Source organism: Eleutherodactylus coqui, chromosome 7 (assembly GCF_035609145.1).
Source record: "Eleutherodactylus coqui strain aEleCoq1 chromosome 7, aEleCoq1.hap1, whole genome shotgun sequence".
Taxonomy (NCBI): domain Eukaryota; kingdom Metazoa; phylum Chordata; class Amphibia; order Anura; family Eleutherodactylidae; genus Eleutherodactylus; species Eleutherodactylus coqui.
Genome location: NC_089843.1, coordinates 212,171,203 through 212,198,270, shown reverse-complemented (window position 1 = coordinate 212,198,270; position 27,068 = coordinate 212,171,203). Strand labels below are relative to the sequence as shown.

General features: G+C 46.9%; 1 protein-coding gene across 2 annotated transcripts in view; it reads left to right on the top strand.

Moving 5' to 3' along the window:
* The window catches only part of DNAH6 (dynein axonemal heavy chain 6), a 286,055-nt gene that overhangs the window by 118,573 nt on the left and 140,414 nt on the right, over positions 1–27,068 (top strand). For both annotated transcript variants that reach the window (XM_066574325.1, XM_066574326.1), the window contains 5 exons: positions 241–395; positions 6,790–7,021; positions 14,772–14,924; positions 18,296–18,436; positions 24,979–25,221. In XM_066574325.1, the coding sequence (XP_066430422.1) occupies positions 241–395; positions 6,790–7,021; positions 14,772–14,924; positions 18,296–18,436; positions 24,979–25,221 (924 nt within the window). The remainder of the gene's footprint in view (positions 1–240; positions 396–6,789; positions 7,022–14,771; positions 14,925–18,295; positions 18,437–24,978; positions 25,222–27,068) is intronic.

The window sequence follows — 27,068 nt, the reverse complement described above, 5'->3', positions numbered from 1 at the left end:
TGATTGGCTGAGCGCTCATCCAATCACAGGCAGCGCTCAGCCATTCATTGAATTCAATTTTAGAATACTTTATTCATTTTCAAACACAACACACCGAGTTAATTACTCATTAGTGTTATATGAATTCCTTAATTTGCACAGATTGTGAACATTTTATTTGCCAGTATTTCTGCAATACACTTTTCCTGATTTGAAGCATTTTACGTCCTATTAAAAATATCATGCAATTTCTGATCCTAGGTTGGAGCAGACAAAGCGGACAGGGTTTATGAGGACCTGACTGATGTGGAGAAGATCAGATCAGTATTGCAGGACTACCTTGATGACTATAACATGACTAACACTAAAGATGTCAAGCTGGTGTTTTTCCAGGATGCAGTAGAACATGTCTCCAGGTACAGACTAAATATTGTTGTATACTAGGAATATCGAGGTAAAACAATGCACACACAGAACTAATATTGAGAACTTGTTAGCTCTTAAATGTCAATTAAATATATATTTTTTCATTTTTTATGATTACAGCTAGGCAATGCTAAAACAGTTTTTCTTTTAACAATAGCAGCTTGTGGTTCATGTATGCAGTTGTGTGCAGTTATACAGGTGCACATGTTAGAGGCATCCATCAGATGTATTTATCAGGCTCATTCCCAGAGCTTGCCGCCGCTGATTGGCTGAGACAGTCAGTGAAGGGCTGTGATTGGGCATCGAGCCAGCGCCGACAACCAATCACAGCACTCTGTTGCTGGAGGCGGGGTTCTCAAACATGGCCTACGGCAATAGACTTGTGAGTGCAGGGGAAGCCCGGATCAGGGGCAGAGACCAGCGGCCGCGTTCCGGACAGCAGTGACTAGGTGAGTATTGCCTTTTTTTTTTTTTCAGCATCCTTGGCTGCGTTTTCAGCTGTGCTGAAAATGCAGCCAAAACGCTGGCATAAAGTATGGCGGTGCTGCTGAAACCAGGCGGAATGTGCAGTAAATGCAGCATTGAAAAACGCTGCGTTTCTGCAAACGCCCTGTGTGAGGGAGGCCTAAGATTCCTAGTAATTACAGCTCATTTTGATTTACAGGATCACTGCTAGATATACGGTGACCACAATGAATGATTGAAACGTTCATAGACATTTTGCTAACTGAATATTGTTACCTTAAAGGGGTTGTCCCGCGCCGAAACTGTTTTTTTTTTTTTCAATAGCCCCCCCGTTCGGCGCGAGACAAACCCGATGCAGGGGTTTAAAAAAAAACAAAACCGCATAGTACTTAAACCGAATCCCCGCGCTCCGGTGACTTCTTACTTACCTTGCGAAGATGGCCGCCGGGATCTTCACCCACGGTGGACCGCAGGTCTTCTCCCATGGTGCACCGTGGGCTCTGTGCGTTCCATTGCGATTCCAGCCTCCTGATTGGCTGGAATCGGCACACGTGACGGGGCGGAGCTACGAGGAGCAGCTCTCCAGCACGAGCGGCCCCATTCAGAAGGGAGAAGACCGGACTGCGCAAGCGCGTCTAATCGGGCGATTAGATGCTGAAATTAGACGGCACCATGGAGACGAGGACGCTAGCAACGGAGCAGGTAAGGGAATAACTTCTGTATGGCTCATAATTAATGCACAATGTACATTACAAAGTGCATTAATATGGCCATACAGAAGTGCTGAACCCCACTTGCTTTCGCGGGACAACCCCTTTAATAATTGATTTTTAAAGAACTTTTTAAGCTTATTACTAAAGTTTCATACGACTGTGATTCTGAAAAAGAATGTTATTTTATGTTTAATATGTTTTTATTGAAATTTTCAAGTTTAAACACACAGTTACCATTATATGAGACAGGCTCAATCAGCCGAGAACAGAATCAGTTAAATAGGCATGGGAGTATATCAGAGCCAAGGATCTAATGTTATGATTTAAATGTCAAGTGCTAATAACTTTTATTTCACGCTCATCGATGGCCGCCCTCAGGGAGCCACAAGAGAGAAAAGCTGATGTCGATTTGGTTTATTGAAGTATTGTTGCACCAGTTTCTCAGAATTAATCCCCTTGTCTTAGCCCTGTACGGCTCGGCACAAACAATTGCCTTATTCTCTTCATCCGTGTTATGTTATGTATGTGTTTTAATATGTAAAGTCCTAATGAAACATATTAAACATAAACACACATTCAAAATAATATTAAAAAAAGAGAAGAAAATCAGTAAGAAATGGAACTACCGGTTCATAGCAGGTCACGCAGGACCGCAATACAAACTTAAGAATTTAAAGATGGCGGATGTTACGACCATCAAGACCACCAGGATATCTGCTTAGAGTCCCCTTGGGGCCTCCTTAGTGGCTGCATGACACTGGGCCCACAGATCCATCACTTCCGCATGCTTGCCACAGTAGTTCGATTTTGAAATAGCTCAAACCGTAATCATAGAGACCAACATCAGAGTAATCAAAGACAACAAAGGGTAAAGAATGTTATTTTAAAGAGGTCCTATCACATCAAATAAGTTCTCTTTTTCTGATAAACATGAACAGCCCAGGAAGAAAGAAATGTTTTCTTTTAAATGTCATTTTAAAAACTATATGAAAACCTGTGTAGGAGTTCTCCATCATATATGTCAATTACCAAACTTTCCATAGGATTTGGGAATGATCTTGACATCCGCATGGCAATGCTCAGTCACAAACTGTAATATCTTGTTGGTTATTGGCTGTGTCGGTAAACAATAAAGGCCTTATCCGGGGAGAAAAAAAATAGCAAACCAGGTCAGAGTGGTGGGAAAGCATTAAAAAAGTCATACCTTATCTGATCCCACACCGCTCCCATTCCATCAGTGCCAAATTCCGAGCTAGTCATCACTTCCGGTTGCAGTAATGACATCACCAACTACAGTGACCGTCAGTAGTAATTTACCTGCTATATCATCATCTCTTGTCTTCTAGCCAGTTGTTGGGGCAGTTGCTTTGCAACTCTCCTTAACATGATCCATTGGAGTGGGGCAGCTGACTACACTGCTGTAGTCAGACTCATTTGGAGAGTGGTTCCTGATTATTTGGCCTCCTTGCTTCTGTAATTTATCGCCGGTTATAATGTAAGCTATTTTTTCCAGTACTCCTTGTATGCCTCTAGTATCTTATTCCTTATCTTTATAGGCTTTTTCCTGTGGTTATGGATAGTTCAGTCCTTGCTTCTTAACCTTATTAGTCTTGTTGTTTGTTGTTGCTTTTTTCCAGTTTGCATCTGTCTTGCTTCTTGGTTCATCTTTGCTCAAGTGTAGTTTTCTTGTCTCTGAGAATTTCATTGTTTGTCAGGATCAGTGTTTCAGATAGGGTCACTATACGGGACATCTTTAGGGATATATTTAAGAATAGTGGGGTCTAGTTTTAGGGCAAGCATCCTGGATATATTAGGGAAAGACTTAAAGAAAGCTGGAGTTAGAGTCAGTTATTATCAATTTAGTATTATTTGTCCACCTTCGCTATATGCACCATTTGATGTAATCATCAACCGATTACTTTCATCATTTTGTTCTCATTATCTATTGCTGAGTTCCTGTTCATGTATTTTTGTGAAATATTAGTGTTGATCAAGAGGAAGGCAAAAAACAAAACAAAAAACCCAATGAGACAAAAGCCAATTTAGCCCATTTGGGGGAAAAAAATCCTTCCTGACTCCATAAAGGCAGTGAGAATAATCCCTGGATTGATGTTTTGAAAGCTCCCACCTGACTCCAAGACCCGGATTAACAACCCTGCTGGTTATTTAATGCCTATATCCTGTAATATCATAGCGCTCTAGAAAGGCATCTAGCCCCTTCTTAAACTCCTCTATCAATTTTGCCATCGCCACGTCCTCAGGCAGAGAGTTCCACAGTCTCTCTGCTCTTACAGTAAAGAACCCCATTCTATGTTGGTGAAGAAACCTTGATTCCTCTAGAAGTACAGGATGCCCCCTTGTTACTGTCGCAGTCCTAGGTATAAACAGATCATGGGAGAGATCCTTGTATTGTCCCCTAATGTATCCATACATAGTTATTTAATCGCCCCTTAACAGTCTTTTTTCCAGGGTAAATAATCCCAATTTTGATAGCCTCTCTGGGTATTCCAGTCCTCCCATTCTGTTTATTAATTTAGTTGCCCTTCTTTGACCCCCTCCAGCACTGTAACATCTTTCCTGTGCACCGGGGACCAGAACTGTGCGCAGTATTCCTTGTGAGGCCTGACAAGTGCCTTATATAGTGGGAGGATAATGTTCTCGCCCCTCGCCCCTATACCTCTTTTAATGCACCCCAAGACTTTATTTGTTTTTGCAGCAGCTGACTGGTATTGATTGCTCCAGTTTAGTCTACAATCCACTAGTACCCCCAGGTCTTTTTCCATATCACTTTTCCCTATCAGTACCCAATTTAGTGTATATTGGTGATATCCGTTTCTCCTGCCCATGTGCATAACCGTACATTTATCAATATTAAACTTCATTTGCCTTTTTTCTATCCAAGCCCCCATCTTATCTCGGTCCATTTGTAGCCGTACATTGTCCTCCAATGTATTAATTATATTGTATAATTTTGTATCATCTGCAAATATTGATATTTTACTGTGCAGCCCCTCTATCAGGTCGTTGATAAATATATTGAACAAGATGGGGTCTAATACTGAACCCTGTGGCATCCCACTAGTGACCATGGCCCAATCAGAGTATGAACCATTTAATATCACCCTCTGCTTTCTATCTCCAAGCCAGTTCTTTACCCAACTACACGCGTTTTTGCCCAGACATAGCTGTGTCATTTTATATATCAGCCTATTATGCGGCACGGTGTCAAATGCTTTGGAAAAATCCAGATATATGAGATCAATAGACTCTCTCAGATCTAGACTAGAACTTACTTCATTGTAGAAGCTGATCAAATTGGTCTGATATGATCGACCCGTCATGAACCCATGCTGATGAGGAGTTATACCATTGCTTTCCTTGAGGTATTCTAGTATGGCGTCTCTCAGAAATCCCTAGAATATTTTTCCAATTATTGAAGTAGTGAGACTTACCAGCCTGTAGTTACCAGGCTCTCTTTTTGACCCCTTTTTGTATATTGGAACCACATTGGCAATATGCCAATCCAGTGGTACAACCCCGGTCTCGATAGTGTCCATAAATATAAGAAATAGTGGTCTGTCTATCACGTCACTTGGTTCCCTTAGAACCCTTGGGTGTATTCCATCTGGGCCCAGTGATTTCTCAATTTTAATCTTTTTTAAACGGCTCTGCACTTCCTCCTGAATTTCCTGAATTAGGCAGGTGATATTTTGTGGGGGGTTCGTTTTATCCTCCTGCATCTCATGTGGCATTTCTTTTTCCTTGGTGAATACACTTGAGGAAAAACTATTTAATAGATTGTCCCCCCCCCCCCCATCATTTCCTATGATTTCTCCTGCATTATTTGTTAAAGGGCCAGTACTCTCAGTGCAAATTATTTTACCGTTTATATAATTGAAAAATAGTTAAGGTTTTTTTTTCTCTCTTTGGCAATCAGTCTCTCTGCCTCCTCCTTTGCTGTTTTATCCTTTGTTTATTAATTTGATTTTTTCCCTGTATGTTTTTAGCACTTCTTCGCTGCCTTCTTGTTTTAATATTTTAAACGCTTTCTTTTTTTCACCTATAGCCACCCTTACTGTCTTGTTGAGCCACATTGGTTTGCTTTTACTTGTAGTTCTTTTATTTTTAAAGGGTATGAACTGCTCACATGAGGTAATTAGGATGTTTTTAAACTTCCCCCATTTGTCTCCTGTACTAATATTTTTGAGGACGCTGTCCCAATTAAATGTTACCAATAGTAGTTCTGAGCTGATCAAATTTTGCTTTACTAAAGTTTTGTTTATTTGTTGCTCCCTGATAAGGCTTCCTATTTATTGACAGCTCATAATTAATTGTATTATGGTCACTATTTCCCAAGTGTCCCTCAAACTGTACCCCTGTGATTCTGTCCGATTTGTTAGTTAATAATAAATTCAGGATGGCCCCGCCCTCTAGTTGGCTCCCATACAAGTTTGGTAAGGTAGTTATCTTTAATTGTTCTCAAGAACTTATCACCCTTGTGAGATTCGCAGGTTTCATCTTCCCATATTATATCTGAATAATTAAAGTCTCCCATAATAATTACTTCATTGCGGTTTGACACCTGTCCTATTTGCCTTAATAATAAGTTTTCAATTTCTTTGATTTTCGATGGCCTATAAAAAAAACCCTATCAGTATTTTGTTATTTTTCCCTCTCTGTATTTCTACCCCCAAGATTCCACGTGTTCAACTCCTACACCTATATCTTCTCGTAGCCTTGGCATTAAGTAGGATTTAACATACTGACATACCAGTCCCCCTTTCTGGTTGTCATGGCGTTTTCTGAAGAGATTGTAACCCTGTAAATTCACCGCCCAGTCGCACTTATCATCAAGCCATGTTTCCATTATTCCTACTATATCGTAAATTTCATCAGTCATTTTCGCTTCAAGCTCTGCCATACAATTTATACAGTTGTTGTTGTTCTTTTTATTCATTATGCTGCTTATGGTCCTATTAGCTGTTCTCTCAGTTCTAACTGTACTAACCCTACTTCCTCCTCGACCCCCATTCCCAATACGTGGTCCCACTTTTCATTTTTACCCCCCATCCTGACATTGTTTGCAAAAACTTTTTCCCTCTGGTTAAGTCCTTTGCTACAGCAGTGAATTAATAAATATGTCACTTTGTATTTTACACACATTATTTATGAACTCTTCGTATAGTAATGCTATATTCATTTATAGGATTGCTCGAATGATCCGTCAGGAAAGGGGAAATGCTCTTTTGGTGGGTGTTGGAGGAACAGGCAAACAGTCCCTTACCAGACTTGCAGCCCATATATGTGGTTATAAGTGCTTCCAAATTGAACTGAGTCGGGGCTACAATTATGAGTCTTTCCATGACGACCTAAGAAAATTGTACAAAATGGCTGGAGTGGAAGACAAGGACATGGTTTTTCTTTTTACTGACACACAGGTAAGCAAAGTTCACCCAATAAACCTATGTATTCCAGAAAGTTTTAAACTACACAACCAAGCATGCCTTGGAAAGGTTCAGTCTTCTAGTCTTGGAAACTTCAATGATAATGCAAGTTCAGCATGTTCAGTACAGTTTTTGCTTTAGAGTTGTTGCCTAGTGCCGATGCCTGGCACAGGTGGAGACCTGCTAATGTTCCTTACCCTTGAAGCACACCTTATACTTTCAGAAGCACTGCTCTTGGCCTAGTACTGTCAGCTATTAGGCTTTGTTTGCATCTGCATTGAAGGCTCCAGTGCAGATCTGGCACAAAATCCTGGATGAAACAGTGCAGCAGGCTGTTTTGTCCGGTAAAATGCCGCATGGCACAATGAAAGCCCATTGGACCCCATTATAGTCAATGAGGTCTGTCTGGTTGGCGCTCCATTTATATGTTTCTATGGCAGAACAGGAAAACAGAATATCCTGATACACATATGAGCAAAGCCTTATATATCATATTGTGTAGCTCAAATACAGTGATCATATGCGGTAACATATCATTATCCAGGCAAAGAACCAGTTACCAAGGAATATGATTGGCTGGATGTTTGGTAGTCCGAACAAAGAAGACTGAAGTGTGGGGGAGAAGTCTGTAGTAAAAGACAACCCATTAGTGATTGTTTCAACTTTAACCCCCTTTATATTTCTACATGCTGGCAGTTAGTGCTCGATTAACAAGACCTCGCTTATTTTTTGGCTAGTAGATGTAAGTGGTTTAAAACCAAACTATGCTATTATAGAATAGTGATTATATTATCATTTACATTAATATTATATATATATATATATATATATATATATATTTTTTTTTTTAATATTTATACAAAAACTGTTTAATATTAGAGATGAGCGAACGCGTTCGTCCGAGCTTGATATTCGTGCGAATATTAGGGTGTTCGGGATGTTCGTTATTCGTGACGAACACCATGCGGTGTTCTGGTTACTTTCACTTCCTTCCCTGAGACGTTAGCGCGCTTTTCTGGCCAATTGAAAGACAGGGAAGGCATTACAACTTCCCCCTGCAACGTTTAAGCCCTATACCACCCCCCTGCTGTGAGTGGCTGGCGAGATCAGGTGTTCGCCTAATATAAAAGTCGGCCCCTCCCGCGGCTCGCCTCAGATGCCGTGTGAGTTAGATGAGGGACAGTGCTGTTTATACCGGAGCTGCTGTAGGGAAAGAATTGGTAGTTAGTGTAGGCTTCAAGACCCCCCAAAGGTCCTTATTAGGGCCACTGATAGCTGTGTGTTGGCTGCTGTTAGCAGTGGGATTTTTTTTTTCTTCTCAAAATCGCCTCTGCAGACCGTTGCACCTGGCATTAGGGACAGAAGTGCTGCATAGGCAGGGAGAGTGTTAGGAGTGAGTGTAGCCTTCAAGAACCTCAACGGTCCTTTCTAGGGCCATATTTATCCGTGTGCAGTACTGTCCAGGCTGCTGTTGGCTGTGCTGCATTTTTTTTGGGCTTCTCAAAATCGCCTCTGCAGAGCATTCCACCCTCCATTGATACTGCAGGGAAAGAATTGTATAGGCAGGGCCACAACACAGTTATTATTCATAGAATATACGCAGTGCTGCCTGTTGGTGGGAAAAAACTGAAAACAAATCTATTTGTCCAGCCTCTGTCCGTCCTTACGGGCGGTGGAGACGTGTGAGCTGCGTGAAGAACATTGCTAAATCATACGCACCCAGCTACGCTTTACTGCTGGGTTCGCCATTTGCTTTCCTTAATTGGGAAAAAAAATACCTGCTCTCCAAGAGTTATAATAACTCTGCTACCCTCACGTTCTGTGACACATAAGCAGGGACACAGCACAGTTATTAAACTTAGATAATTCATTCACTAGAGGCAGTGGGGCCTTTCGTTTTCCAAAAAGGGCAAAAATTATATTTGGCCTGCAGTCTTGCGCCAATTTATTTCCTGCCTGTGAAATCAAATCACTGGTAATACAGCATGCTGAGGGGTAGGGGTAGGCCTAGAGGACGTGGACGCGGCCGAGGACGCGGAGGGCCAAGTCAGGGTGTGGGCACAGGCCAAGCTCCTGATCCAGGTGTGTCGCAGCCGACTGCTGCGCGATTAGGAGAGAGGCACGTTTCTGGCGTCCCCACATTCATCGCCCAATTAATGGGTCCACGCGGGAGACGGTTATTAGAAAATGAGCAGTGTGAGCAGGTCCTGTCCTGGATGGCAGAAAGTGCTTCGAGCAACCTATCGTCTACCCGCAGTTCTGCGCCGTCCACTGCTGCCAATCCGAATCCTCTGTCTGCTGCTCCTCCTTCCTCCCAGCCTCCTCACTCCACTACAATGACACCTGCTCAGGAGCGGGAACACTCCCAGGAACTGTTCTCGGGCCCCTGCTTAGATTGGGCAGCAGCGGTTCCTCTCCCACCAGAGGAGTTTATCGTCACTGATGCCCAACCATTCGAAAGTTCCCGGGGTCCGGGGGAAGAGGCTGGGGACTTCCGCCAACTGTCTCAACAACTTTCTGTGGGTGAGGAGGACGATGACGATCAGACACAGTTGTCTTGCAGTGAGGTAGTAGTAAGGGCAGTAAGTCCCAGGGAGCAGCGCACAGAGGATTCGGAGGAAGAGCAGCAGGACGATGAGGTGACTGACCCCACCTGGTGTGCAACGCTTACTCAGGAGGACAGGTCTTCAGAGGGGGAGTCAAGGGCATCAGCAGGGCAGGTTGCAAGAGGCAGTGCAGTGGCCAGGGGTAGAGGCAGGGCCAGACCGAATAATCCACCAAGTGTTTCCCAAAGCGCCCCCTCGCGCCATGCCACCCTGCAGAGGCCGAGGTGCTCTAAGGTCTGGCAGTTTTTCACAGAGACGCCTGACGACCGACGAACAGTGGTGTGCAACCTTTGTCGCGCAAAGCTCAGCCGGGGAGCCAACACCAACAGCCTCACCACCACCACCATGCGCAGACATATGATGGCCAAGCACCCCGCAAGGTGGGACAAAGGCCGTTCACCGCCTCCGGTTTGCACCCCTGCCTCTCCCCCTGTGCCCCAACCTGCCACTGAGATGCAACCCCCCTCTCAGGACACAGGCACTACCGCGTCATGGCCTGCACCCACACCCTCATCTCCGCTGTCCTCGGCCCCATCCAGCAGTGTAGTTCAGCGCACCGTTCAGCCGTCGCTTGCGCAAGTGTTCGAGCGCAAGCGCAAGTACGCCGCCACGCACCCGCACGCTCAAACGTTAACCGTCCGCATCGCAAAATTCATCAGCCTTGAGATGCTGCCGTATAGGGTTGTGGAAACGGAGTCCTTCAAAAGTATCATGGAGGCGGCGGCCCCGCGCTACTCAGTTCCCAGTCGCCACTACTTTTCCCGATGTGCCGTCCCAGCCCTGCACGACCACGTCTCCCGCAACATTGTGCGCGCCCTCACCAACGCGGTTACTGCCACGGTCCACTTAACTACGGACACGTGGACAAGCACAGGCGGGCAGGGCCACTACATCTCCCTGACGGCACATTGGGTGAATTTAGTGGAGGCTGGGACAGAGTCAGAGCCTGGGACCGCTCACGTCCTACCCACCCCCAGAATTGCGGGCCCCAGCTCGGTGCTGGTATCTGCGGAGGTGTATGCTTCCTCCACTAAAGCACCCTCCTCCTCCTCCTCCTCCTCCTCTGTCTCACAATCAAGATGTGTTAGCAGCAGCATGTCGCCAGCAGTCGGTGTCGCGCGGTGTGGCAGCACAGCGGTGGGCAAGCGTCAGCAGGCCGTGCTGAAACTACTCAGCTTAGGCGATAAGAGGCACACGGCCCACGAACTGCTGCAGGGTCTGACACAGCAGACCGACCGCTGGCTTGCGCCGCTGAGCCTCCAACCGGGCATGGTCGTGTGTGACAACGGCCGTAACCTGGTGGCGGCTCTGCAGCTCGGCAGCCTCACGCACGTGCCATGCCTGGCCCACGTCTTTAATTTGGTGGTTCAGCGCTTTCTGAAAAGCTACCCACGCTTGTCAGACCTGCTCGTAAAGGCGCGCCGGCTCTGCGCACATTTCCGCAAGTCCCACACGGACGCTGCCACCCTGCGCACCCTGCAACATCACTTTAAGCTGCCAGTGCACCGACTGCTGTGCGACGTGCCCACACGGTGGAACTCTACGCTCCACATGTTGGCCAGGCTCTATGAACAGCGTAGAGCTATAGTCGAATACCAACTCCAACATGGGCGGCGCAGTGGGAGTCAGCCTCCTCAATTCCTTTCAGAAGAGTGGGCCTGGTTGGCAGACATCTGCCATGTCCTTGGTAATTTTGAGGAGTCTACCCAGGTGGTGAGCTGCGATGCTACAATCATTAGCGTCACCATTCCTCTGCTATGCATCTTGAGAAATTCCCTGCAAACCATAAAGGCAGCTGCTTTGCGCTCGGAAACGGGGGCGGGGGAAGACAGTATGCCGCTGGATAGTCAGGGCACCCTCCTGTCTATTTCTCAGCGCGTACAGGAGGAGGAGGAGGAGCATGAGGAGGATGAGGAGGAGGGGGAAGAGACAGCTTGGCCCGCTGCTGACGGTACACCGGCTGATTGCCTGTCATCCTTTCAGCGTGTATGGCCTGAGGAGGAGGAGGAGGAGGAGGAGGAGGATCCTGATAGTGATCTTCCTAGTGAAGACAGCCATGTGTTGCGTACAGGTACCCTGGCACACATGGCTGACTTCATGTTAGGATGCCTTTCTCGTGACCCTCGCGTTGCACGCATTCTGGCCACTACGGATTACTGGGTGTACACACTGCTCGATCCACGGTATAAGGAGAACCTGCCCACTCTGATTCCCGAAGAGGAAAGGGGTTCGAGAGTGTTGCTATACCACAGGACCCTTGCGGACAAGCTGATGGTAAAATTCCCAGCCGACAGCGCTAGTGGCAGAAGGCGCAGTACCGAGGGCAAGGTAGCAGGGGATGTGCGTAGATCGAGCAGTATGTACATCCCAGGCAGTGCAACAGTCTTTAAGGGCCTGGCCAGCTTTATGGCTCCCCACCAAGACTGTGTCACCGCTCCCCAGTCACGGCTGAGTCGGCGGGAGCACTGTAAAAGGATGGTGAGGGAGTACGTAGCGGATCGCACGACCATCCTTGGTGACGCCTCTGCCCCCTACAACTACTGGGTGTCGAAGCTGGACACGTGGCCTGAACTAGCCCTGTATGCCCTTGAGGTGCTTGCTTGTCCTGCGGCTAGCGTCTTGTCGGAGAGGGTGTTTAGTGCGGCTGGGGGAATCATCACCGATAAGCGTAGCCGCTTGTCAACCGACAGTGCCGACAGGCTAACACTCATCAAGATGAACAAAGGCTGGATTTCGCCAGACTTCTGTTCTCCACCAGCGGACAGCAGCGATACGTAAGCAATACGTAGGCTGCACCCGCGGATGGAAGCTACGTTCTCTCTCACCATCCAAAACGGGGACATTTCTGCTTCATCAATCTGTGTCTAATATTCCTCCTCCTCCTCCTGCTCCTCCTCCTGAAACCTCACGTAATCACGCTGAACGGGCAATTTTTCTTAGGGCCACAAGGCTCACTCAAATAATTTTTCAGAACAATTTTTATAAGTTTCAATTAGCTTAAAAGCGTTGGAACTTTAACTTGAACCAATTTTTCGTTACACTGGGCTGCCTCCAGGCCTAGTTACCACTTAAGCCACATTAACCAAAGCGATTCACCTGCCATCTTGGTTGGGCATGGCCAATTTTTACTGAGGTACATTAGTACTGTTGGTACACCAATTTTTTGGGGCCCTCACCTACAGTGTAATCATAGTAATTTCTATGTTCTTCGCCTGCACTCATGGTACAGAAAGGTGTGTGGGGTTGGCCTACAGTTTAGCTACATAAATGTCACTTGTGCCTTGGCTATACTAAGGCTACTGAAATGGAACGAAGACTGCGCTCCCGCTATACTGCTGCTTCAGAATTGTTACTGGGGCCTGTCTTGAGTGCTACTATTGCTTACATGGAACGAAGACTGCGCTCCCGCTATACTGCTGCTTCAGAATTGTTACTGGGGCCTGTCTTGAGTGCTACTATTGCTTACATGGAACGAAGACTGCGCTCCCGCTATACTGCTGCTTCAGAATTGTTACTGGGGCCTGTCTTGAGTGCTACTATTGCTTACATGGAACGAAGACTGCGCTCCCGCTATACTGCTGCTTCAGAATTGTTACTGGGGCCTGTCTTGAGTGCTACTATTGCTTACATGGAACGGACACGTGGAGAGGACACGTAGTGCCTCAAAAACATCCCCCTCCTCCTCCAACAGGGAAAACATTGTTGGCAAATGCCTTTGCATTGGTTCGTCTGGCGGCAGTCCAAGAATTTCACCTTTACCGACACTACAAGAGAGCCCCCCCACCATCCCCCCGCCACGGCCCACTTAATCCTGGCCACATTCCGAAAACCAACAAAATACAACCGTGGTACTAGGTCCGCAGTCACCACCACATTACCACCAACGCGGTTACTGTTAAGGTGCATATAACCACGGACACGTGGAGAGGACACGTAGTGCCTCAAAAACATCCCCCTCCTCCTCCAACAGGGAAAACATTGTTGGCAAATGCCTTTGCATTGGTTCGTCTGGTGGCAGTCCAAGAATTTCACCTTTACCGACACTACAAGAGAGCCCCCCCACCATCCCCCCGCCACGGCCCACTTAATCCTGGCCACATTCCGAAAACCAACAAAATACAACCGTGGTACTAGGTCCGCAGTCACCACCACATTACCACCAACGCGGTTACTGTTAAGGTGCATATAACCAGTCTGACTGGGGCATGCAGACACCTTGACAGAATGAATAGTGTGTGGCACATAGGTTCCCCATTGCTATGCCCACGTGTGCAGCTCCTGATGGCGGTGGCACAGGATTGTATTTCTCATTGCTTCTGTACAGCATTGTGGGCTATCGCCCCGCCCCTATTAAAGAGGGTCGCTACCTAGCCGTGCCAACCCTGTGCAGTGTGTGCCTGCGGTCCCTCGTCGTGGCAGACGCACTTCTAAATAGACATGAGGGTGGTGTGGCATGAGGGCAGCTGAAGGCTGCGCAGGGACACTTTGGTGTGCACTGTGGGGGGGAGGGGGTGCGGTTGGGCAGCATGTAACTCAGGAGAAGTGGCAGTGGAGTGTCATGCAGGCAGTGATTGTGCTTTGTTGGAGGTAGTGTGGTGCTTAGCAAAGGTATGCCATGCTAATGAGCGCTTTTCAGAAGTAAAAGTTGTTGGGAGGGGGGGGGCCCACTCTTGCCGCTATTGTGGCTTAATAGTGGGACCTGTGAACTTAGGATGCAGCCCAACATGTAGCCCCTCGCCTGCCCTATCCGTCACTGTGTCATTCCCATCACTTTCCTGAATTGCCCAGATTTTCACACATGAAAACCTTAGCGAGCATCGGCGAAATACAAAAATGTTCTGGTCGCCCATTGACTTCAATGGGGTTCGTTGTTCGAAACGAACCCTCGAGCATCACGGGAAGTTCGTTACGAATAACGAACACCCGAACATTTTGGTGTTCGCTCATCTCTATTTAATATGCATTAAAATTTTAAGCTGTCTTTGAGGAAGTTGGGTGACAACTGACATGGCCCCATTATGGCTCCCACAGGGCTTGTCTTCCAGCTTTTCATGACCCCCGACTAACAAATCTGCATAGTTATGCAAAGAGCACACCGTCACTTCATCTTTTCGCAATTATTTTTTTAAATTCTGTAGATTGTTGTGGAGGAATTCCTGGAAGATATCAATAATATGCTGAATTCTGGTGAGGTGCCTAATTTATTTGAGAAAGATGAGTTAGAGTTCGTATTGGCTGCAACAAGACCCAAAGCAAAAGCAGCCGGAATACCTGAAGGAAATAGAGATGAGGTATGCCTATATGATGTATATGCTTAATTCATAGAACTCAGTACGTTTTTGACACATGAAGTTTTACATTTCCAAGTGTGATAAATATGCATGTAGCAAAACTTTTACATTTTAGTTATGTTTTTCTTTTCTTTTCTAAGACTTTACTAGTTTGGTAACAGAAAAAGATAAGATAGAGCACATAAGAATTGTATTGCCTCAGTCATGGTCGCCAATGGTTGGCTAAGCCACTTCATTGTCACTGAAAGCGCTATACTTTTTTGATATCTTCACCATAACTTTTGTAGGACTTATTGTCCTAATTTTATTGGCAAATAACAGGAATAAAGTAGTAAAAAATGTCACAAGCCGAAGTCACTACTCAGCAACTTCTAAACTGTCATAAATAGCCTTTCTAAGATACTTAAAGGGGTTGTCCCGTGGCCAAAATGAAAATTTGTTTCACAGCTCAGTCCCCCATGTTCAGCAAACATCACAAACTACCCCTGTAAATCGTTTGTATAGAGCGTTTCTACTCACCATGAAGCAGTTTTATGAAGTTATAAAATTCTTCTTCCAAGATGGCTGCCGTCATTTCCCAAGGTGCACCGCTGGTCTTCTCCCAGGGTGCACCGCGGGTCTTCTCCCATGGTGCACCGTGGATGTTCTTCTCCAGTCTGAGCTCCACTGCCGATTACAGCCACCTCATTGGCTGATCGGCACCACGTGACGGGGGCGGAGCTATGTGATGTCGTGGAGAAGAGGGAGGGGCCAGGACGCAGCTCATGAGCCTGGACCATCCAGAAGAGGAATCTTCAGTGCGCAAGCGCGACTGTTCCTGCGACCAGAGGAGAAGTTTGGTCGGCGCCATGGAAATGGGGATGCCAGCACAGGGGGGGGGGGGGGACCCCCTGGAGGTAAGTAAATAACTTCTGTATGGCCAATATTTAATGCACGATGTATATTACAAAGTGCATTAATATGGCCATACAGAAGTGCTTAACCCCACTTGCTTTCGCGGGACAACCCCTTTAAGATGCTGGTCTCTTAAGGATGGACCATTATTCTCCGATAGTGGGGTCCTACCGCAAGAACTTAGGAATGTGGGGCAAAAGTGGTGAAACCTCTTTGCTTTAGTGATGTCTCAGGGGTTAGTCATATATCCTACATGCCACATCACGGCTATGATGCAAAAAAGTGCACTTCTATGCCACATATGTGACCACTGGCCTTGGTGGCCATCTGTGCTGAGCTGTCACCTGAACGATGAACTGAATGTGACCGCTGCAGTCACTTCTGAGATCGGACTGTTGGAGACTGAAGCAGCAGAGCTGGATTTGGGGAGCCATTGAAAAGTGAGTAAGACCCTTTTCTTTATTTTACACCTTTATCAATCCCCTGGCATTTTTTTTTTCTCTTGGAAAACTCCTTTAACACATATGTGGCTCAGGTAAACAAACATATTATTTGAATAAATTAGGCCGCCTGCAGACGAGCGGGTCGGATCCGGCAGCGAGAATTCTCGCCGCGCGATCCGACCCGAGAGCCTGCAGGGACGAGCGCGTACTCACCCGCGCCTGGCGGCCCCGGCTCTTTCATGTGCCGGCTGCCGTGCAGCCGGCGCATGCGCAGACCGGAGCCGGCGGCCGGGTGAGTGCGTGCCCCGCAGAAAAATAGGACATGCCGCGGTTTGTTTGCCGCGCGAGATTTCGCGCGGCCAAACCGCGGCCGTCTGCATAGGAGTGCGTATTTTAATGCACTCCTATGCAAACTTTCAGCGGCGGAAATCCCGCGGGAAATCCCGCGGCGGGATTTCCGCTCGTGTGCAGGCGGCATTAGAAGAAGAAAAGAAGATAAAATATGACCTTATTAAGTACTCTGTGTCCCACTGCATGGTGTCCTATTACAGCACTATAATACAGAGATATTCCCCTGCAGAAGCAATGGTTTTGGAGATTATACTCCTATACTGCAGCATCTGATGGAGCATACCACTAAGTTTTTTGCTCTCAGAGTCATAGGAAATCTCTGAACGCCTCTATGTGAGCTTGGAGGCATGCAAAAGTGGAGTAGGGTCCAAGCACTGGCGAAACTTTAGGGCATGCAATTGCCCAGGAGCCTTCGGGGGCCATAAGGCCTCTCTTCTCCATATAGAGAGACCAGTACTTTGAATAAAGCATTATAGTTGGTGGCCCTCTTACAGGTTTTGCATTGGGGCCCAGGAGCTTCAAGTTATGCCTCTGTGTTAAGAGAAGTTGGAGGACCATAAGATAAACTTTTGCACCCGGGCCCTTGAGCCTTTAGCTCCACCCCCAGTTCCAGGTAAACTTCTGTGAGGGCTATAATATTCTTGTGTGCATGAAGCTTAAAGGAGTATTCCAGAGATTGGGAAAAAATTTTTCCTAACGTTTCCACTTATTGCCATTATTCCAAACATCCGTCTAAATCATCACACTGAACTCTTGAACCTTTTTTTTCTGACCTGCACCACTGATGCATTTCTGCCAGCTTCAGAGTTCCATATTGCTATTTAAAAATGGCCACTGAGGAGTGCAAAAACTACATCTCCCGCAATGCCCCATTGCCAGTTACTAATGAGTGTAGATTCACAACTGTACAATCTGTTATAGAATTTTAAGGCTTGGAGCATGCCTGACCGGTAAAACAGAGGACCTTACAGGTCGTAACTAGAGATGAGCGAACGTGTTCTTAACGAACACTTACGCACCCGAACACCGGCTTTTCCGAGGACTTCCGTGTTCGCGCGTAAGTATTCGGGGGGCGCCGGGGGGCGGGGAGAGGCGCGGCGGCGCGGGCGGCAGCAGCGGGGAACAGGGGGGAGCCCTCTCTCTCTCCCTCTCCCCCCCACTCCCCGCCGCAACCCCCCGCGCTGCCACGGCGACCCCCGAACTTTTTTCGCCCGAACACGGAATTCCTCGCGAAGTTCGGTGTCCGGGCGAAAAGGGGCGGAGCCGAACACGTTCGCTCATCTCTAGTCGTAACCATTGCATACCAGTGGAGATCTAAGTGGGGGGAGGGAGGTTTGTGGGGGACCACTGGTAAGGCAACTTTTACTTTTACATGTAACGTTTGTTGTCCACCGTAAGGTGTCCTACATGCCAATTTTGCCACGGAATTGCTGCAAATTTGCTAAAGGGAAAATCCTCAGTAATTCTACAGCAAAGTGCTCATGTAAAACATGCAGATTCTAAGTGCAGATGAGTTCGTGGGCAAAGTTTCAGCCCTGTGAAAACCCTTTAATGACTACTTCTTTTCACTTCCATAGAACTCTGAAATGTTCTTTTTAATGACTATTCCCAACTACTGATTTCTTCTGAATTGTGGAAGTCACTTGTGATAAACAGGTTTCTGTCTTCGGTTCTACTATCTAGGTATTTCAGTATTTCATTAGCCGAGTGCGTCAGAAGCTGCACATTGTGCTCTGTATGAGTCCGGTTGGAGAGGCTTTTAGAGCGAGATGTCGAATGTTTCCATCACTTGTCAACTGCTGCACTATTGACTGGTTTGTCCAGGTGAGTGCTTAGAAGAAATTAGGGGCTCAATCAGGACGGGGTGGGGGGTGAGTACAGGGGATCATGTTCCTTTTCCCCCAAAACTACTATCTGGTATTGCAGCTCAGCCCAAATCAAGTAAATGGGTATAAGTTGCAATATCGGGCACAGCCTATGGACTGGAATAGTGCTGTTTCCAAAGAAAATACACTTTTTTCTAATGTCAAACAAAAACCCTATACTAATAAATGAACACCATCAACTTTGCTGCCACTGTTGGTATCATCCAGATCAAACTAATTAATTAATAGTAGATTAATGGCTTTGTGTACTTGTGGGTAAACATGCAAAATCGTGTGTCCACTAACAAATAACTAATGTTTTAGAATCAATCAATGAAAAATGTGCGAGGGGAATGCCGATGGGGTTTAAAGCTACATCTGGGCTGTGTCTTGTTGGCCATGTGGCTAATACGCGGCACTGTACTCTTGGAGGCTTTCACTCATATCAATTAATTTCCCTTGTTTAATTTTGTAGATAGTTTTGCAATTTTATTTACTTTAACCCCTTAACACCATATGGCATACAATTATGTCCTGGGTGTGCAGGGCTTATATAGAGAGGGTGCCAGCTGTCTGTAATAGCTGATCCCCGCTTGCAAGAGCTGTGATCAGCGCTAATGCTGATCATAGCCGTTAACTCTCTAAATGCCACGGTGAATTCTGATAGTGGCATGTTAGCACACCCTCATAGACTGCCTGTGAAAATGTGGTTTAATGTTTTAGGGCTTATTTAGACGACCGTATATCGGCTTAGTTTTCACGCCGAGCTGATATACGGTGTCCTTGTCTGCAGGGGGGAGTAGGATGGAAGAGCCAGGAGCAGGAACTGAGCTCCTACCCCCTCTCCGCCCCTTGCCACTATTTGCAATAGGAGGGGGCGAGGCAGGGGCGGAGCTAAGTCCCAGCGCTTCGCTCCGCCCCCGCCCCTCTCATTGCAAATAGTGGAGAGGGGCAGGGAAGGGGCGGGAGCTCAGTTCCTGCTCCTGGCTCTTCCATCTCCCCCGCCCCCTGCAGACAAGGACACCGTATATCGGCTCGGCGTGAAAACCGAGCCGATATATGGTCGTCTAAACAAGCCCTTACTGTGGTATTACATTATACAGTATGACCAATCAAATGATCGCAAGTTAAGGTTGGGGACTCAAAAAAAAACCAAAAGTTAAAATTTTTTTTTCAAAAAACTTGTTTGAATTATTAAAAAAAAAGGAAATAAAAGTTTAACCTCCGCCGCTTTAAAAAAATATAAAAATAAAAACATATTTGGTATCACCGTATTGTTGATATTATTGTAACACATTATTTATCCTGCACGATGAACCTCATTAGAAAAAAAACAACACCAGAATTTGCACATTTTTGGTCACACTATCTCCAAGAAAAAATGTAAGAAAGAAGTATCAAAAAGTCACATAGACTCCAAAATGATACCAATAGAAACTACAGGACATCCTGCAAAAAATGAGTTCTAACCCAACTATATCAACGGAACAATAAAAAGGTTTTGGCTGTCAGAAGATGGCAGCAGAACATAATTGTATTTTTTTCCAAAGATATTTTATTTTTTAAAAGTAGCACAGCAAAAGTAAAGCTGTATTACTTTGGTATCATTGTGATCATACAGACCCATAGAATCAAGTTATGTCAGTTTACCACAGTTTGTATGCTGTGAAAACAACCCCGCCCCTCAAGATGGCAGAATTGTGTTTTTTTCCAATTTCACTTCACTTAAAACTTTTTGATTCAAAAAGATTTTATTGAACATTTTCATCATACATAATAGCATTAACAAAGGTTAAAGGGGTTGTCCAGCGCCGAAACGGTTTTTTTTTTTTCAACCCCCCCCCGTTCGGCGCGAGACAACCCCGATGCAGGGACTTTAAAAAAAAACCGCACAGCGCTTACCTGAGTCCCCGCGCTCCGGTGACTTCTTACTTACCTGCTGAAGATGGCCGCTGGGATCTTCTCCCTCAGTGGACCGCAGGGCTTCTGTGCGGTCCATTGCCGATTCCAGCCTCCTGATTGGCTGGAATTGGCACGTGACGGGGCGGAGCTACACGGAGCCGGCATCCTGCACGAGCGGCCCCATTGAGAAAAGAAGAAGACCCGGACTGCGCAAGCGCGTCTAATTTGGCCATTAGACGCCGAAAATTAGACGGGCTCCATGGAAACGAGGACGCCAGCAACGGAGCAGGTAAGTGAATAACTTCTTATAACTTCTGTATGGCTCATAATTAATGCACAATGTACATTACAAAGTGCATTAATATGGCCATACAGAAGTGTATAGACCCACTTGCTGCCGCGGGACAAAGCCTTTAAGGGAATTGGGTAAGGTAAGGATAGTGGGGGCATTCATAAGCATTGCTCAGTATTATAGTTTCATCTGTATTGAAAGAAGGAGACGGAATAGGGAAACCTGCCGATCGAACAATACAATCTATTAATATGACAGGCTGTCAGAAAATAAAACTGTACCCTCTGGGGTCACCAGACGGCAACTCGACTCAATCTACTTGACCCCTCAGTGTCCGAGTGGAGAAAACCATCAGTACTGGGGTGGGCCAGCACCCTTTTGGGCGTCAGTTCAAGCTTTCCTGTATGGGCCCTTTCAGCTAAGGCTTTCTCCTCTCTCCTGGCAGATTGCCTCCCCCAACTAGACTCCCATAATCTTGCTCCTCCAACAATATACCTAGTAATAGAATCCAAACAGATAAACAAATAAACATAGGGAGGACACCAGACAAATACGCAGATCAGGAAGGGTCACATCCAGGATTGAACATAGGGGTCATGAACGGGCGAGGAGGCAACAGAGACCCAGATTCTAGGTCCGGTCCTCCCCCCGGCAGGGTCTCACTCCGAATCCTGGCTCTTCTGGGAGTGCCTGTCTCTAACCACCTGCCAAACCCATCCGAAGACCTAAAAGCCACCCACGCCTGCCAGGTGTCACAGTACTTTCCCCAAGCCTCCGGCTCCTCTGCCCCCAACTCCTCAAAATGCATAAGAGAGTGGAGTTCCTCCACCCACATTGTGCGTGTCGGGGCAGTATTGGAGCGCCACAGTCTCGGAATGATTCGTCCAACTGCTATAATGAAAAATCGAAGGAGGCTCCTCTTTGCTTCCCTCATTGGTCCCGTGAATATTGAAAGGAAAGCTAGCTCTGGGGTAAGGGTCAGCTCCGCGTGGCAGACATGGTTGAAAAGCTCAATCAGCTCCTTCCAAAGGGTCGACACCCGAGGACAATCCCACCAGATATGTGTCATTGTGCCTCTGCTGTTATTGCATCTCCAACAAGTGGATGAAATCTGGGGGAACATCCTCTGGAGTCGGTCCGGGGTACTGTACCACCTCGACAGAATTCTGAAATTCAGATCCTGGACTCTACCCGCCAAGGAGAGTCCATGCGTCAAAAGCCATGCTCTGTTCCAGCTCTCTGGGGAAAAGGTCCTACCCAGCTCCCTCTGCCACGCCCCCACATAGTCGGGGGTCTTCGTCCCCCGTCCCCGGAGACAGCAGCAGGCCATATAGTCTGGAAATCATATGCCTGGGGAGTGAGGAGGAAAGGCAAAGTCGCTCAAAATCTGTGGGGAGCTCTAATTCATTTACCCGTGGCGTCAGAGTATGCACAAAGCTTCTTAGCTGAAAATATTGTAGCCACATGCCCGACTGGGCCTCACTGTCTTCCAGAATCTCCCGTAGCGGTCTCAGACCCAATTGTGACGTCACATCTCGCAGTCTTGGGACTGGTGAACTTGGGAGCCCCAATCGATCTCCAGCACTGTGTCCACTGGGCTTTTCAGAATATTGTTAAAGAATTCCCACGCCCCCTTCTCAAGTTGGTTTGGCTCAATCTTCTCTGACAGACCTCTAATTCTCAAGTTGTTTCTTCTATGACAATTTTCCAAGTCGTCGATAAGAGAGAACAGATCAGAAACTTGTTGGGCCTGTGTGTGCAGTTCTTGTGTGTGAGCGTCAATGGTTTCCATAATTTTCTCTTGAACCTCCTCCATTGCCTCTACTCTTTGGGCCACCTGGTGGATATCTTGATGTAGGGCTGCAACGTCTTTCTTTCACTCTGCTTCGATCCGTTGGAATAAAAAATCCATTTCTGGCCTGGTTCGCATGGCTCTCAGGTGTTCCTTCCAGTCCCACTCTTCTCCTCCTTTTGGTGTTCGAGTGACTTGTGGTACGGTGCCTTGGCTGACATGGGAGCTGGCCACGGGCGTGTTTCTGGGGTATGTTTTAGCCTTCGCCCGTTGACTCTGAGAGTCTGCAGCTCTTTCCTGGCATTCACTACTAGTCTGCGAGTTCCCTTTTTGGACGGCGGAGATTTTTTCCCCATGTCTGTGGGTGATGCGCTGTGGCAGCGAGGAGCTTGAGGCCTCCTGGGATGGGGTATAGCCCTTTAAAGCTTGGCTTTTATTGATGTCTTTGCTCCCTGGCTGGCTTGGAGGGGAGGGTTCCATGGAGGGGCTTTCGTACTGACCTCCGATTGTCCCTGGGGGGCTTGCCGTGCTCTCCAATCTCCACTGGGCCTGCAGGTTGTCTGCATGTTGTGGTGACTGGCCATGGGGGAAAAAGGCAGGTCAGGACTGTGTGCCCTGGCTGTGGCACAGAGCCTGGCTCTCTCCTAGGGGGCCTGCTGTTTGTGTGGATTCCTGAGGGAGGCTTTCCCTATCTTGTGGGGCCGCCTGTCCTCCATCTTCTGCTTGCCCCCTTCTGTGCATACTGGACAGCGGGGGAGCTTCTGCCGGGGTGCCGCTGTTCTCTGATGTCTGGGCAGCTGTGTGGGCTCTTGTGCTCTCCTCCATAGCCCTCTGTGTGGGACGTTCGGGGGCAAGGGGACCGACGCCATGGACTATGCAGCCTGTTCCTCCACCGGCCTCGGGCCCTGCTGCTGGGACCAGGCTGTCAGCTCTTCCTTCCCCCTCATGCCCGCTGGTGCTGCCGCAGCTATCTCTGGCTCCCGGGGAGGTCCCTTTCCTGCCAGAGTACCTGTAAACTGCTGGGCTTGCCGACCGGGCACGGGACCTTCGACCGGCGTCTGTATGCTGTTCCTCCCTGGTGCTGTATTCCGGCGCCTTCTTGAAAGCCTCCTGCTGCTGTTCGCGGGCCGTTGATCTCCGCAGGAACGCTGTCAGGGAGCCCGCAACTGGTCTCTGGCTCCCTCCGGGGTGCTCCTCTTCCTCCCCTTCACCATCGGGTGAGTGTTACTGGGTCTCAGCGGGTCTGGGTGCTGTTTTTAATGGTCCTGGGCAGAGAGATCGACAGATGAGCGTCCTAGCTCTCCATCAGCTAGCCACACCTCTACGCTTAAATTTTTTTAAAGGTTTTCTAGTAAATTAAGTGGTACAGTAAATGGTATAACTAGAAAATAAACAAAAAAACAAGGTCCTGTGTAGCTATGTAAATGGAAAAATAAAAAAAATATGATTTTTAAAGTTAAAAGATAAAACCAAAAATGAAGAAAAAGGGTTACACCCTTTAAGATGTTAAAGAAACCCTAAACAGAAAATACAGAATAAAAATTCCTACCATCTCATCCCATAACTCCTTTTTTCTTTGATTCTATTTTGTGTCATATTACAATTAAAATTAAGAAGCATATAAAGAAATCGTGTCTGTGTGTCCCAGGAGATCAGACGTGTCCCCTCTCCTCCTCTTCCTCCTCACTGTTCTGTGCCTGGCTGTAAGACAATTGGCTGAAGTAGGAACATTCCCCTTCTGATCTGTGTGTAGTAGGACACAAATATTATTAGGGACACCTTTCTTGGTTAAGGCCGCCTGCAGACGGCCGGGTCGGATCCCGCTGCGAGAATTCTCGCAGCGGGATGCGGACCCGTGCCCCTGTAGAGGCCAGCAGCTCACCCGCTCCCGACGTCTTCTTTCTGCGCTGTGTGCCGGCTGCCGGCAGAGGCGCAGAGAGGAGCCGGCCCGACACCACTGACATTTCTGTGCGGTCCTCTGCATCACCTGCACAGAAATAGGATATGCCGCAATTTGTTTTCCGCGCGTGTTTTCACGCGGACAAATCACCGCCATCTGCCTAGGATTGCGTTATCTAATGCAATCCTATGGCAGCGGGCATTGGCGGAAATTCTGCGGGAAATCCCACCGTGGATTTCCGCCTGTGCAGAGGGCCATAGTCTCCCCCCTCAGTCAGTCACTTGGAATGGAATCACAAAATTGCAATTAATGACGCTAAACAAAGTATTAGCCCCTTTTAATTTAATTACATACTCGTAACCTTTAAATCACGTTTACTCTGGAGAGCGGGGCACGTTGTGTTCTTAAGCAGTCGCACGTATTTCATTTTCTCAAATGCAAGAAAAAAAGAGAACTGAAAGAATGTATTTGATTTTAGTTACTTTTATATGGATATTTGAAATGGCCATGGGAAACATTTCTCATAGCAAAGGCACATCATTGATTCAGCTTCAATTAAGCAAATATTATTACAAAGGGGATTTGTGACCTCTCTTCTCTTGGTTTTATTCGCAGTGGCCTAGGGAAGCGCTGCTCTCAGTTTCCCAAACGTTCTTCACCAACATTGACCTTGGCCAGGAAGAGATGAAGGAGAGACTTTCCGAAATGTGTGTGGAGATTCATGTGACCGTTACAGAAATGGCTGACCGCTACTATGCAGAGCTGAGGAGACGCTACTATACGACACCCACCTCATATCTAGAGTTAATTAACCTTTACCTATCCATGCTAGGAGAAAAAAGCAAACAGCTGGTTTCAGTAAGTAAGATTGAGAATATGCATATATCTAATTGTATTATTCTGCTCTTTTATTTTTTATTATATTACATATAACATTTTTTTCACTATAAATTGGGAATACGACTATATTATTGAAGGTAGAACAAATCTGTTATGTTAGTGCAGGCTATGTGAAAGATGACTTACACGATTTTTAATATATCTATAGCTAGAAGGATGAATGTACCCATCAAGACCGGACACACAGATCACCAAATAGACCAAACAAGAAACAAAGTAAGGGTAAAGGGGAAGGCTGACCCTACACCAAAGTAGTGGGGCGATCGTACCAATAAGGATGGCCCCATACAGGAATTTGGGGTAATCCTAACTTGCCCTAGGTGGAAATAGGGAAGGAGACAGGGAGTACTAGACACGGTGAGAGCAGCTCCAGACACAGCAAACTACAAAAAGGGCATAGTTCAGAATTGGGCATCTGCACACCTACAAACTGTGGGTATTCAGACAAAAACCAAGAGGGACTTTGTTCAAGGGATTCAGACTTAGATCAAGGACTTAGTTCACTCTGACCAGGCATCTGCACACCTGCAGACTGAAGAGAATTCAGGCATTCGACATTACATCAGACAGAGTTCAGACCAGACAGACATGGGTTCAGGCATTAAACACTACATCTGATGGAGTTCAGACCAGACAGACATGGGTTCAGGCATCAGACGGAGTTCGGACCAGACAGACATGGGTTCAGGCATAAGATGGAGTTCGGATCAGACAGATATGGGTTCAGGCATCAGACGAAGTTGAGACCAGACAGATATGGGTTTAGGCATTAAACACTACATCTGATGGAGTTCAGACCAGACAGACATGGGTTCAGGCATCAGATAGAGTTTGGACCAGACAGATATGGGTTTAGGCATTAAACACTACATCTGATGGAGTTCAGACCAGACAGATATGGGTTCAAGCATCAGACAGAGTTCAGAGCAGACAGACATTGGTTCAGGCATCAAACACTACATCAGGCAGAGTTCAGACCAGACAGACATGGGTTCAGGCATTAAACACTACATCTGATGGAGTTCAGACCAGACAGAAACGGGTTCAGGCATCAGACGGAGTTCGGACCAGACAGACATGGGTTCAGGCATAAGACGGAGTTCGGATCAGACAGATATGGGTTCAGGCATAAGACGGAGTTCAGACCAGACAGATATGGGTTTAGGCATTAAACACTACATCTGATGGAGTTCAGACCAGACAGACATGGGTTCAGGCATCAGGCGGAGTTCGGACCAGACAGACATGGGTTCAGGCATAAGACGGAGTTCGGATCAGACAGATATGGGTTCAGGCATAAGACGGAGTTCAGACCAGACAGATATGGGTTTAGGCATTAAACACTACATCTGATGGAGTTCAGACCAGACAGACATGGGTTCAGGCATCAGGCGGAGTTTGGACCAGACAGATATGGGTTCAGGCATCAGACGAAGTTCAGACCAGACAGATATGGGTTCAGGCATCAAACACTACATCAGACTGAGTTCAGACCAGACAGACATTGGTTCAGGCATCAAACACTACATCAGGCAGAGTTCAGACCAGACAGACATGGGTTCAGGCATTAAACACTACATCTGATGGAGTTCAGACCAGACAGAAACGGGTTCAGGCATCAGACGGAGTTCGGATCAGACAGATATGGGTTCAGGCATAAGACGGAGTTCAGACCAGACAGATATGGGTTTAGGCATTAAACACTACATCTGATGGAGTTCAGACCAGACAGAAACGGGTTCAGGCATCAGACGGAGTTCGGATCAGACAGATATGGGTTCAGGCATAAGACGGAGTTCAGACCA